Raw genomic sequence first — 10930 nt, forward strand, 5'->3', positions numbered from 1 at the left:
ACTCCCACCCAGGTGTTAGTTCGGAGAACACACTGGGCTGGGTGGGAGACTTGCAGGGATATAAGACCTTCGGGGGAGTGATCCAGGAGGCTTTGAAGGAGGCCGAGTGCCCATCTGCTGGGGACGGCAGAGGCTCTATACAGGGACAGTGGCATTTGAAAAGGGCAGAAAGCCCACTGAGGGAGACCGTGAGGACGGCCCTGCAGGTGGAAGTCCCAGTAGGAGCAAGATCTTAGCAGTAGGGACACTTGTGGCATGTGGGGGAATTACAGATATTCAAATGTGGAGACAGTGCTAGGAGCTATGAATGTCCAGGGGAGCACCTGCGCTCCATCCAAATGACAATGGGGAGCCACGCAGATCTCTGAGCTAGAGGGTGCACGAGCAAAGCATATCAGCCTCACCAGCCCTCTCTGGTTATTTAATGCACGTCGGCCTCATGGTTTTAATACATGGGTTCGGCCCCGCAACCTTTTCTGGAGCAGCTACTATGTGCTGTTTGTGCCAAGCACTGCTCACGGTGTCTGGCATGACCTGGCCACTCTGTGGCTACACAGCCACATCTCTCTCCTGCCACTTCCCTACTCAGTCCACTCTCCTTACCCCACACCCTCAAGGAGTGTGGTCCCCCATGCCTCCCTGTCCTTACTCAAGCCCCTTCCTCTGTTGGCACGCCCCTTCCTACTTCAGCCCTTCTGCAGGAGGCTCTGCGTGAAGAACATTCCCTGGGCAGCCTTTTGGATGCCCTTGGGCAGTTCCTGGTCCTTCCCGTCCCCCTCCAGATGGCACATCCACTGCTGGCCTCACACTGTGTGGCTTTTACTTGTTAATCTGTGAGTCTAAGGGCAGCCAGGTCAAGATGAGGCACCACCCGTTAGCGGTAGCTGTCTTTCCTGGGGCTCCCTGAGGATTTAGGGCAGAGCAAGCTGTTGAGGAGTGTTGAGTGATTGAAAAAATAGCAATGGCAACGATCTGGGCCAGGCACGTGACATAGCAGATTTACCTCTCATGGCACACCCTTGGGACGTGTGTCACTCTCTCCACCTTGCAGCGCACGTGTGACTTGGGATATGTGAGTTTGTGCAACTTCTCTCCTGCCAAACGGGGCTAAAACACAGGTATGCCTCAGCCCCGGCCCTCCTCTCCACCATGTCCCGGGCCAGCCGCTCCGGCCCGGGCCAGAAGGATGTGGGGTCAGAGAAGCCACAAACAGGCAACTTCCTTTCTCCTGTCTCCACTTCCCACTCAGCCGGGACAGCTCCTACTCATTTTCTCAAGATCCTTATCTGCTCCTGCACTCGGAGAAGTTTCCCCATACCTTGCACACTACCCAGGAGAGGTGGGGAAAGGAGTGTTCCATGTGGTCACTGGGCGTGAGTAAGCATCTCTCCTCCCTGTGACTTCCCCACCTCTGCACCAGGGGCTGGGAAACCCCACTCAGGTCATCGAATAAAAGCTCTGGGCCCCGCAGCATGGGCCAGGGAAGAGCTCTTAGCTTCACCAGACACATCGAGACCGCTGCAAGGTGGTCTGAGCCAGACCCGCCAGGATGAAGCTCATCACCGTGGCCCTGGTGTGCCTGCTGCTGGCTGGGATGTGGCTGCACGAGGCGGACAGCAGGAGCAGTGAGTGTGGTTGACATCACTACGCTCCTCCTTGGGGAGGGTGCTCTGGGCTTGTGGGCAGGGCTTGCCCTGAACTCAAGGCCTCTGTCTCCTCTCCTCCTGGAAGAATTCTTCCTGAAGAGGGTGAATGGAGGACTTGGATGCGGTAGGGGCAAGGGGCCGGAGGGAGAAGGTGTTCAGGCCAGATGCCACAGCTCAGCTGCCAGCCTCAGCCGAAGCAGGCCCTGCCTCCTCCGGGGAGCTCTGAGGCTATTTAGGCAAGCCAGGAGGCCTGAGGCCCAGAGGAGGGACTGGGTCCTGCCTCTACCGGGGAACAGAAAACAGGCAGAGTGTAAAGTCAGGACCGAGACTAGAACGGGTGGCGAGTCACTGTCGGGCAAGTGTTGGCCCAGTGACTCAGGCCAGTCACTTTACCTCTCAAACTCTGCGTTCCCTGCTGGCAAAATGGGATTGATAATGCTTGCCCTCGGGGCTCTAGAAAGAAGATTGACCTAATTCCAGGCACCTGAAAAATGCTGCGTAGACAATGAAACAAGGAGGAAGGAGCCAGGATTGGAATTTGAGTCTCTTGGGGGGTGGGGGGTGGCAAAGAGTGTGTAAAGTGGCCAAGTTGGGGGTGGAGACTGGACAGGGCTGAGGGCCTGGGTAAAGGGCATTCTAGAGAGGGGGTGGAGAGCATCTCAGCTCCTGAAAGCTCTTCCCTGGTCATCTCATCCATTTGAACTCCTTGAACCATTCCTAGTCTTGACCGAAAGGTACAGACCACAGTTGTCCTGTGTGCACCAGGCTCACTGGGCCCCCAGAATGTGGAGTCCTGAGCCCTTGAACCCAAATATTGGGCCAGAACCGTACACTCATGGTGGGATGTCAGAACTGGAGGCTTCTTAAAAATCAGTCCAAAAAGTCCTGTTTGACAGTTGGGAAGTCTGGGGCCCAGATGGGGGCTCATCTTGGTCAAGGCCACACAGGTAGATTGGAGGGGGCTGGGATCTAAACCCCAATGTCCTGACCCTCTGCCTACCTACAGAAGTAGGTGGCTGATGAGACAGCACTGCACTGGGCTGGATGTAGTCCCCAAGCCTGGGCCTGTCCCAAAAGGTTTTGTTTGTTTGTTTGTTTGTTTTTTGTTTGTTTCTAACCACTTGGATAAAAGGAAAAACGTCCAGGTTAAGAAATAGATGCAAACCATTTTTTTGTGTGTTTTTCTTCTAGTGCACGTATCGTCCTCCAACTGTTGCTTCACGTTTGTGGAGAAGAAGATTTCCTCGCAGAGAATCCAGTGTTACAAAAACACCAGCTCTGCGTGCTCCCGCAGTAGTCTAATGTGAGTGGCCCTACCTGGGTCAGTTCCTGACTCTCTCCTCCAGGGACCAGAAATCAGCCCACCTGGAATTAGAATGGCAGACGCTAGATGGCGATGCTCCACCAGATTCTGGTTTCCGAACCTGGAGCGAGGCCGCCAAGATCTAGGTGTGCAGAGCCCAGTATGGGCGCCAGGGGGAGCGCTGCGCTTCTTAGCAGGTGCCAGGAGGGATGCCCCTGCGCTCCCACAGTGACTTGGGTTTCTTGCAACTCCAAGGCGCCAAGTATTATATCCTGATATTTTATATCCAGAAGAAGGGACTGCTTAAAAGCTCCAGGAATTACTGTGTAGTGGGAAAAGTGAGGGGGTCACAATTATTTCCTGCCTCAGGATTTGCCAACCTATAATCTTGGTTGACCTTGGGCGGGTAACTCTTCTGCACCTCATTATCTGGGCACTCCTCTGCACTCCTTATCTGTGAAATGGAGTAAAGATGACAGTCGCATCATAGGGTCATTAGAAAGTTAGACTGAGGTAGCTTACCCCCACTTCTCAGTATCTAGAAAGCATTCACGTATATGATCTTGGCTAACCCTTTTGGGGCACCCATTTTCATTATCATGAACAGTGAAGTTCAGGGAAGTAGAGATATTTGTCTGAGGTCACCCAGATAATTAAACTTAGAATTGGTCTATAGTTTGGTTGGACAGTAGCCAAATTAAAGAGGTGGGCAGGTTAGAAAAGACACACACACACACACACACACACACAGTGAATCTAAAGCAATGACTGAGGGTTCCAGATGGACACAGACACATGAAAAGATGGATCGCGGGCCCTCATAGATAGTCTAGGATGGATATTTCCATACTAGCTAATCCTCAGAGTGTCTGCAGCCCTTACCCCGCCCTAATACAACAAATCACACTCTCCAGAAAAGGGAGAAACTCAGTTGAATAAGCTCTTCCCGAGGTTTGGGAGTTCTTCCCAGTGTACAAGCCGCAGGTCTTATGCCACAATTTCATTTTACAGGCCCAGAGAGAGAAGCTTAGGGGAACCCAGCAGCAAGGAGGGGGAGATGGGACTTGTGTGTGGCACCCAGGGGGCAACTCAAGGTGATTCGGCTCCTCTTTTGTTCTTTTCCCACAGAATCAAGCTGAAGGGAGGCAGAGAGACCTGTGTCTTGCCGACAGCCCCATGGGTTAAGCAATCTTTAAAGTCCAAGGAACCGTGCCTGCTAAAGTAAACACGAGTGGATTTCCTTCCATCCTGGACTCTGAAGACCGCATGGCTTCACCTGTCCCCCGCCTCAGCCCCTGACCCTATGCCAGTCCTTCTGCCCAGCTTTGTAAGGTCGTAGAGGGTTGACTCAGTCTTAATAAGCTATGTTGTTGCACTTTATATATTTAAATGCTAGAATCTTCAATTCCTGCCTCCCTGGGCTTCTTGGATCCCACAGGGATTTCAGGGTGCAAACTTGATTGGCACTGAGAAGCTGGGGCCAGGGGCCAGGTGGGTGGGGGTGGGGAAGACTGGTTGGTGCCAGAAGAATTGACTTCTTATCAACAGAGACAATAAATGACTTGCACGTCTCAGCTGACTGCCTTTTCTTGGGGCGTGGGGGGAACATTAATTCAGGACAGTGATGTAGATTCTCTGCTTCCAGGTTTGGCAGCGGGGGGTGGGGGGGGAGGAGGCACGGTGAAGCGGAAAATGGGAACTCAGGGTTGGGGTTCCCAAAGTCACAGCTGACCTAGCTGGAGGGGATCTTGTGAGGTCATCTGCCTGTAAGACGTTGCTAGGCCCATTCTACAGATGAGGTGACTGAGGGTTGGAGAGGGACAGAGATAGGCCAGAGGATACAGAGCGAGTCAGGGTCAGGTCTGGTGGTAGAGCCTGGGGCTCCTGCCTCTCAGGCCAGAACTCTCCCGTGTGTCCCAAGATGGCAAGTGACGGCCTGACACAGCATGCAAGGTAGACACATAGGGGAAGCGGAGGCCCCGTCCCTGTCAAAGGGGTAATCACAGGCCCCGACTGGTGCAGTGTGGGACTCCGGGGAGAACAGAAAGGGAGGGATGTGGCTTCTGGGTCTCAGGGTTGGCGCCCTTAAAGGAGTGGCCTTAGTGGAGAAGTTCTCATGGCTGCTCTAAAAGAGGCTTCTCTCCTTTCCTTGGCAGTACAGTGTCTGGCCCACTCTTCTTAAACTGCCTCTTCCCTTCTGCCCCCACTTCCTCCCATCCTCTCTTGTAAGGACCACCGCAGGGCAGTAAGTTGCTCTCAGCTCTCCTTTGCCAACTCCTTCCAGCCCAGGGTCACAGGCCACCCACCCTGGCATGCCTCTGCCCTCTCCAAGGCTCTGGAGGCCTTCGGCCCCTCCCTCCTGCCTTCAGAACAGACTCCAAACTCCGCCCGCCCGTTGATATTCCAATCCCTCTACAGCCCCGCCTCCCTCAACCTTCCTTTCTAAAGGACTCTACCTCTTCCGTCCCCGGAACCCCAAACTTCAACCCCTCTCCCTTCCTTTCCATCCTGTGCTTCCTCTAGAAGAATCTTTGCCGTGACTGCGCTCTGGCATCCTTCAGGGTCGCTACTAACTAGGACCGGGTCATTTTGTTTTCCCCTGGAGGTCAGGTGCACGTAGCGTCTGTATTACTCTGAGGACCGCTTGGAGCGGGGAGGCATGGTGGCAGACAGACCAGTTAGAAGCTGATGTTGGGGCCGGAGTAATTGTTCTAGAACATGCTGGGCTGATGATCCAGGCCCTCTTGCGACACTCCGATGAGCCCATGTCGGCCAGCCACCAACCTCGCGAGGGCCTCCCCAGGTCGGCCGCATTCCTCCAGCGCCCTCCGCCAGCCACCTGTGCCTGGGAGCGCCCCCTACTGGTTGGAAGTGACGCTTCCCCAAGAAAACACCCTTACGAGATTTTAAACAAAATTTATTTTCTGCAACAAGCCCACAATCTTACCAATGGCCTTCTCCTTTCTGCACTAACCTAGTTAGCTACACTTCACATTCGCAAGGTCTTCCCCTCCCCGGATCGCAGCAACCCAAGATTTGGAGGCCCATACAATGGCTGGGGAGTTAGGCAGGGACAGACCCACTGCTGGAAGCTTACAGGTCAGGGAACTGGGGCTTATGACGGGAAGCAGCTGGCTCAAGGCCTTGCTTTAAAAAAAGATCACCAATATTAAAAACAACCCCAAGGCCGGCAGCAATTCAAATAACCTTAAATATTACTTAAGACCTAGTACATTTTTTTTTTTTTGGCATCACAATATGGAAAGCACCCTGTTTGAAAATTACAGTAAAATTAGTCCAGGGTATCGCCGGGCAGGCTGGAGGTGAATAAATCGTCGTTTCTCACACTCTGGCTTGGTCTTAGTGTGGCTGGACGAGTTCAAGGCTTCAGGGCACGAGATTTTTGACTGAGCTGTTTCACATACTCCTGGACCCATTTCTCCTTCGGGTCAGCACAGATCTCCTTGGCCAGCTTCGTCCTGAAGCTGTGGATGAAGGAGGGCTGCACAGTTAGATCCAGAGAGGACTCACTGTGCTCTAAACCCTGCGTGGCCCACCTGCTCCAGGTGAGGGAACCTCCCCGGGACAGGAGGGGGGGGGGGTGGAAAGAAGGGGGCTCTGGAGGTAGTCACTGTTCTTGGAGGCCCTGGAGAAGCTGGCCTGGCATCAGCCAAAGCAACTGTGAGAATGCAAGCCCATTCGGGGAGCGGGGGTGGGAGGGGGTGTGGGGGTGGGGGAAGCCAGCCTTCTCTGGGCCTGTTTTCAGGGTAATCACAGTCTGAATTTAAGATCCCGGGTTGGTCTGATGCCTGTCCTCTGGGGTGGCACTTCAGGTGCGGGGATGTGGGAATGAGGTGGGGTGGGGTGGGGTCAGGGAGCGGGTGAGCAGCGTTTTTCTACCTACATGACAGCTCTCTGGGGACAGTGGCTGCTGGTGATTCGATAGGTCGTCAGCTTCGGCAAGGGGATCTTCTTATTGTTAAACGTGAAACAGCAAGGGAACAGGGCACTGAATGCACCTAGAGATAAAGTCACAAAGAAAAAGCCTTTTCGGAGGCGCTAGGTTTTTCTCAGCTTGAATAGGGCAGGAAGCGTCTTTGGGGACAGGAAAGGAAAGAGGCAGAAATGGATCTTATCTACCCCAGGTCCAGTGCTCCTGCCCGAAGCCCCGAGGTGGGGTGAGACCTGGACCACGTGGCTCGAGGTTCTCTCAGCTGCGTGGTGCAGACACGTCATTGCAGACAGGGGCAGGCCAGTGTGACAGGTCCTGGCTCTGGCGCTCCATGTGCCGAGTTTGTGAAGGTTGGCCAGGGTCAAAAAAAAGGCCCTGGATTTGGGGTGAACAGCTTAGGTTTTATCTTGGCTCTGCAATGGCTGGGGGTGGACGCGTAGGACCCCTCTGTCCCCAGCTTGGTCTTCAGCTTTCTGTCTTTAAAATTAGACGTTAAAGTGAAGCTCTGAGGATTCCCAGGGCTCTGATAGGCTCAGAAGTGGGACACTTTGGCTTTGGGCTTCCTAGAAGGAGAGGAAAAGGAAAAGAAGGAGACAGGGCGGGAAGGAGGGAGAGAGGGGCTTACCTGGCTGGGCAAGCGCCTGGAGGCTGAAGGCGGCAGCTGCGAGCAGCAGGCACAGAAGCACTGCGGAGACCCTCATGACTGCAGGGAGCTGGGGCGTGAGATCTGGAACTTTCTGGGCTGGTCTCAGCCTCTCTGCAATGCTGGTGGCCCTGCCTGCCTTTTATAAGGAAGCAGAGAGGGCAGGGGCCGCCAGAGGGATGACTGCCTGGGTCGCGTCATGGTCAAGTTGAGATGCAGGGCGCTCCTGAATCTGCTGAGCTGGGGGTTGGCTACCAGCGTTTTCCAGGAATTTCAAGAAGGAAGCTGTGGCTGCAGCAGGGCAGGTACTGTTTCCTTCCAGCTGCCCAGGCCACAGAGAGGAAGTGGGAACACAGATGTGGTACCACTCTCCATAGTGAGTGCTCCCAGGAGCTGTTCCTGGGCCTGGCTTTCTCTGCAACCAGAGAAAGAGCGCCGTGTGAGGGCTCTGCATGGGTGATGTATTTAGTCCTGACGAGGTGTATACCGTTATCATCGTGCCCATTTACAGATGAAGATGCTGGGGTGCAGAGACATGAAGTAACTTGCCCCAAAGTCTTGTGGGAAGTGAGTGGCGGCACCAGAAGAGAGAGCTGGTCTGTTTACATATAATCACTGCCACTGAACTGCAGAAGTCTTCCTCCGGGCGGGTTTATGTGGAAGTCTCGTACTTGAGACCAATCAAAGCCAGCTTCTGATGGATGACAAGGGCTCCTCTTGTCACCTACTGGTGCCCCCTTCTGCCACTCAGGCCCAGAGAGATATGGGTTGAAGTCCACTGATTTGTCCAGGACCCCTGTTTTCAGGGAGGACTGTTGAGTTTCTAGAGCTGTTGCCGAGAAGGCGGTTGCAGAGTAGAACAAAGTGGGATCCTTGCTTCTGGGCCTGGCTCCCCACTGCAGTGAGCTTCTGGCTGAGCTTGAGCTTGGGCGAACATCCCTGTGTGCACGGTGGGAGGGGGAATGGGCTTGGACTCTGGGAAAACACCTGCCAAGGGGCGTGGCCTGAGCCTTCTGTTCCCCATGCTTCTTCCCAGCTCCCAGAACTTACTTACTTTTTGGACCTGCCTGGAATGCTTTCCCCTAGGTTTTCTATTCTTGTGGGTCTTTCCACTCTAGCAAATTGTTTTTCACTTGTGTGCAATGAGGGTAAAAGCATGGAAATAGAGAGCTAAGATTAGTGAAATAGAAAATCAAATCATATATACTGGAAAGGATTGATGGAGCTCAAAGTCGGTTCTTTGATGAACCTACAACGAAGCTAATGCTCTCCTGAGACTCACCATGAAAAAAAATACAAAAACGTGGCACCTGAGTGGCTCAGTCTGTTGAGTATCCAACTCTTGATTTTGGCTAAGGTCATTATCCCAGGGTTGTTGGATCGAACCCTAAGTCTGGCTCCACATTGAGCATGGAGACTGCTATAAATTCTCTCTCTCTCTCTGCCCTTCTCTCTCCCTTTCTCTCTGTCTGTCTCAAACATACATGCAAAAAGGCACAGATAGCCAGCAGCAGGAATAAAGGGAGAGGTGTCACCCTGGAGCCTGTAGACTCCAGAAGGAAAATTGGACCCTTATGCCAAAAATTTTAATTTAGATGAAATGGATGGCTTCCTAAAAACTATAACTTACCAGACTGCCAAAAAAAAAAGAGTAATTCTAAAACTACTGAAAAAATGGAATCAGTCATTGAAAATCCTCCTACAAAACATCCTCTGGTTCCAAGGGCTTTCGTAGCTAATTCTTTCAAGCATCCCATGGATTAATCTTTCACAATTTTGTTCCAGAGAATATCAAAAGAGTGTGCACTCCATTTCATGTTTTTTTTTTTAACTTAATGTTTATTTATTTTTGAAAGAGAGAGAGAGAGAGCAAGTGGGGAAGGGGCAAAAGGGAGGAAGACACAGAATCCAAAGCAGGCTATAGGCTCTGAACTGTGAGCACAGAGCCCGACATGGGGCTGAAACCCATAAGCTGTGAGATCATGACCTGAGCCACCCAGGCGCCCCCACTCCAATTCATGTTGTACATCTTACATAACTTTGACACAAAAATTTGTCAAGAACCACACGAGAAAGGAAACCTGTCCCCCTGGACACACATTCCTTTCTGGTCCACCCTCTTCTCTGACCTGGGAAGCCAACCTATGTGGATCTCTAGAGTAGGACTTCAGGTCTGCCGTCTGTAGGCAGCGCTTGCGCACTAGGGAGCCCCTTGGGGCATGAGAGAGGGAGTAGAGTAAGGTGAGGTCTGCTGCCTCCTCTGGGCCTCAGCGTGGATGCAGTCCTCAACCAATGGCTTTCACTTCTCTCCAGGGGCTGGAGGGAGGGGACGTATACCCTGGCCTTTCCTCTTTGGGTTAAGGGTCAGTTCCTACACTGTTATTAGCCTCAGAGTACTAAAGCACCCCTGTGGTTTCTCCACATTCAGCCCACATCTTGCTAAATAGCCTCTACTAATCCGTCCCCAGATCACTCAAATTTAAGTGTTATCTATTCCTTATTAGGACCCTCACTGGCATAGGTTTGGACCCAGTACCAGAAATGGCTCCTGGAAATGGTCCTTCCACATGGGATTCTGGGATTGGGTCGCTCATATATTTTAGGAGCGTCTGTTGGCATCATGGTTGCTTAAATCATCACGGGTAAGGTTGTGTGGCCGACTGTGTTTCAACGAGCCCTGCGGGTGATTCTGGTGTGTACCCAAGTTTGAGAACCATGGAGTTACAGCGCATCCCATAGCTGTCTCTGATCTCTAGTGAAGCCACCAGAAAGCCTTGGCAAAAGAAGCATCCCAGGGCCTTCCCTGGGAGCAAGTAGATCCCTTTCAACAGATCCACTTCTCTGAGCCTTTGGACTCCTTCCTAACACCCCAGGGAAGTCTCAGAATTACAGATTAATTAACTGCAGCCTTCTTTGTAAGCCTAGACTCCAATCAGCCAATCTGGCTGAGCATTAACATCATTTCCAGGTACTTGTGCTAACACATTAAATCCCAAATTTTCCGCAAGTACGCCTATGTCAATAAATTGGACGGAATGAGTCTTGTGTGTTATTCTTCCATTAGTGACCACTCCTATACATGCACCCTGAACCCACAAACTGAGTGGGTGAAAGGACATCCAAACCCTCCTGACTGTAGGGACTCCTGTCTGTCCTTCCCTCTGCTTCGGGACACAATATCTCATAGGAGAGTGGGGTTAGGAGCCAGGGATCTGGAGTCAGCCAGTCATGGCTTGAAGTCCTATATCCACCATTGACTGGTTATGTGATTTAGAGTAAATTGCTTACCTCTCTGAGCCTCTAAGAGGAAACTGATGGTTAGTTATTACCTCACTTTGATGTCAGAGCTGAATAAGATAATCCATGGAAAGTGCTCATCACAGTGC

General features: G+C 52.4%; 2 protein-coding genes across 2 annotated transcripts; one reads left to right on the top strand and one right to left on the bottom strand.

The window, feature by feature from the left end:
• Positions 1-1549: 1549 nt before the first annotated feature.
• Positions 1550-4466, top strand: CCL1 (C-C motif chemokine ligand 1). Its single transcript, XM_049638152.1, has 3 exons — positions 1550-1625; positions 2838-2949; positions 4078-4466. Exons 1-3 carry the CDS (start codon positions 1550-1552, stop codon positions 4172-4174), a joined length of 285 nt encoding a protein of 94 aa, XP_049494109.1. The 3' UTR covers positions 4175-4466.
• Positions 4467-5855: 1389 nt separating this feature from the next.
• On the bottom strand, positions 5856-7660 carry LOC125927659 (C-C motif chemokine 13-like). The gene is made up of 3 exons (XM_049638153.1): positions 7527-7660; positions 6854-6968; positions 5856-6434 (listed from the first exon to the last, which is right to left on the bottom strand). The coding sequence occupies exons 1-3, from the start codon at positions 7600-7602 to the stop codon at positions 6329-6331; spliced, it is 297 nt and encodes a 98-aa protein (XP_049494110.1). The 5' UTR covers positions 7603-7660; the 3' UTR covers positions 5856-6328.
• Positions 7661-10930: the final 3270 nt, after the last annotated feature.

This window comes from Panthera uncia, chromosome E1 (assembly GCF_023721935.1).
Source record: "Panthera uncia isolate 11264 chromosome E1, Puncia_PCG_1.0, whole genome shotgun sequence".
Lineage (NCBI taxonomy): Eukaryota > Metazoa > Chordata > Mammalia > Carnivora > Felidae > Panthera > Panthera uncia.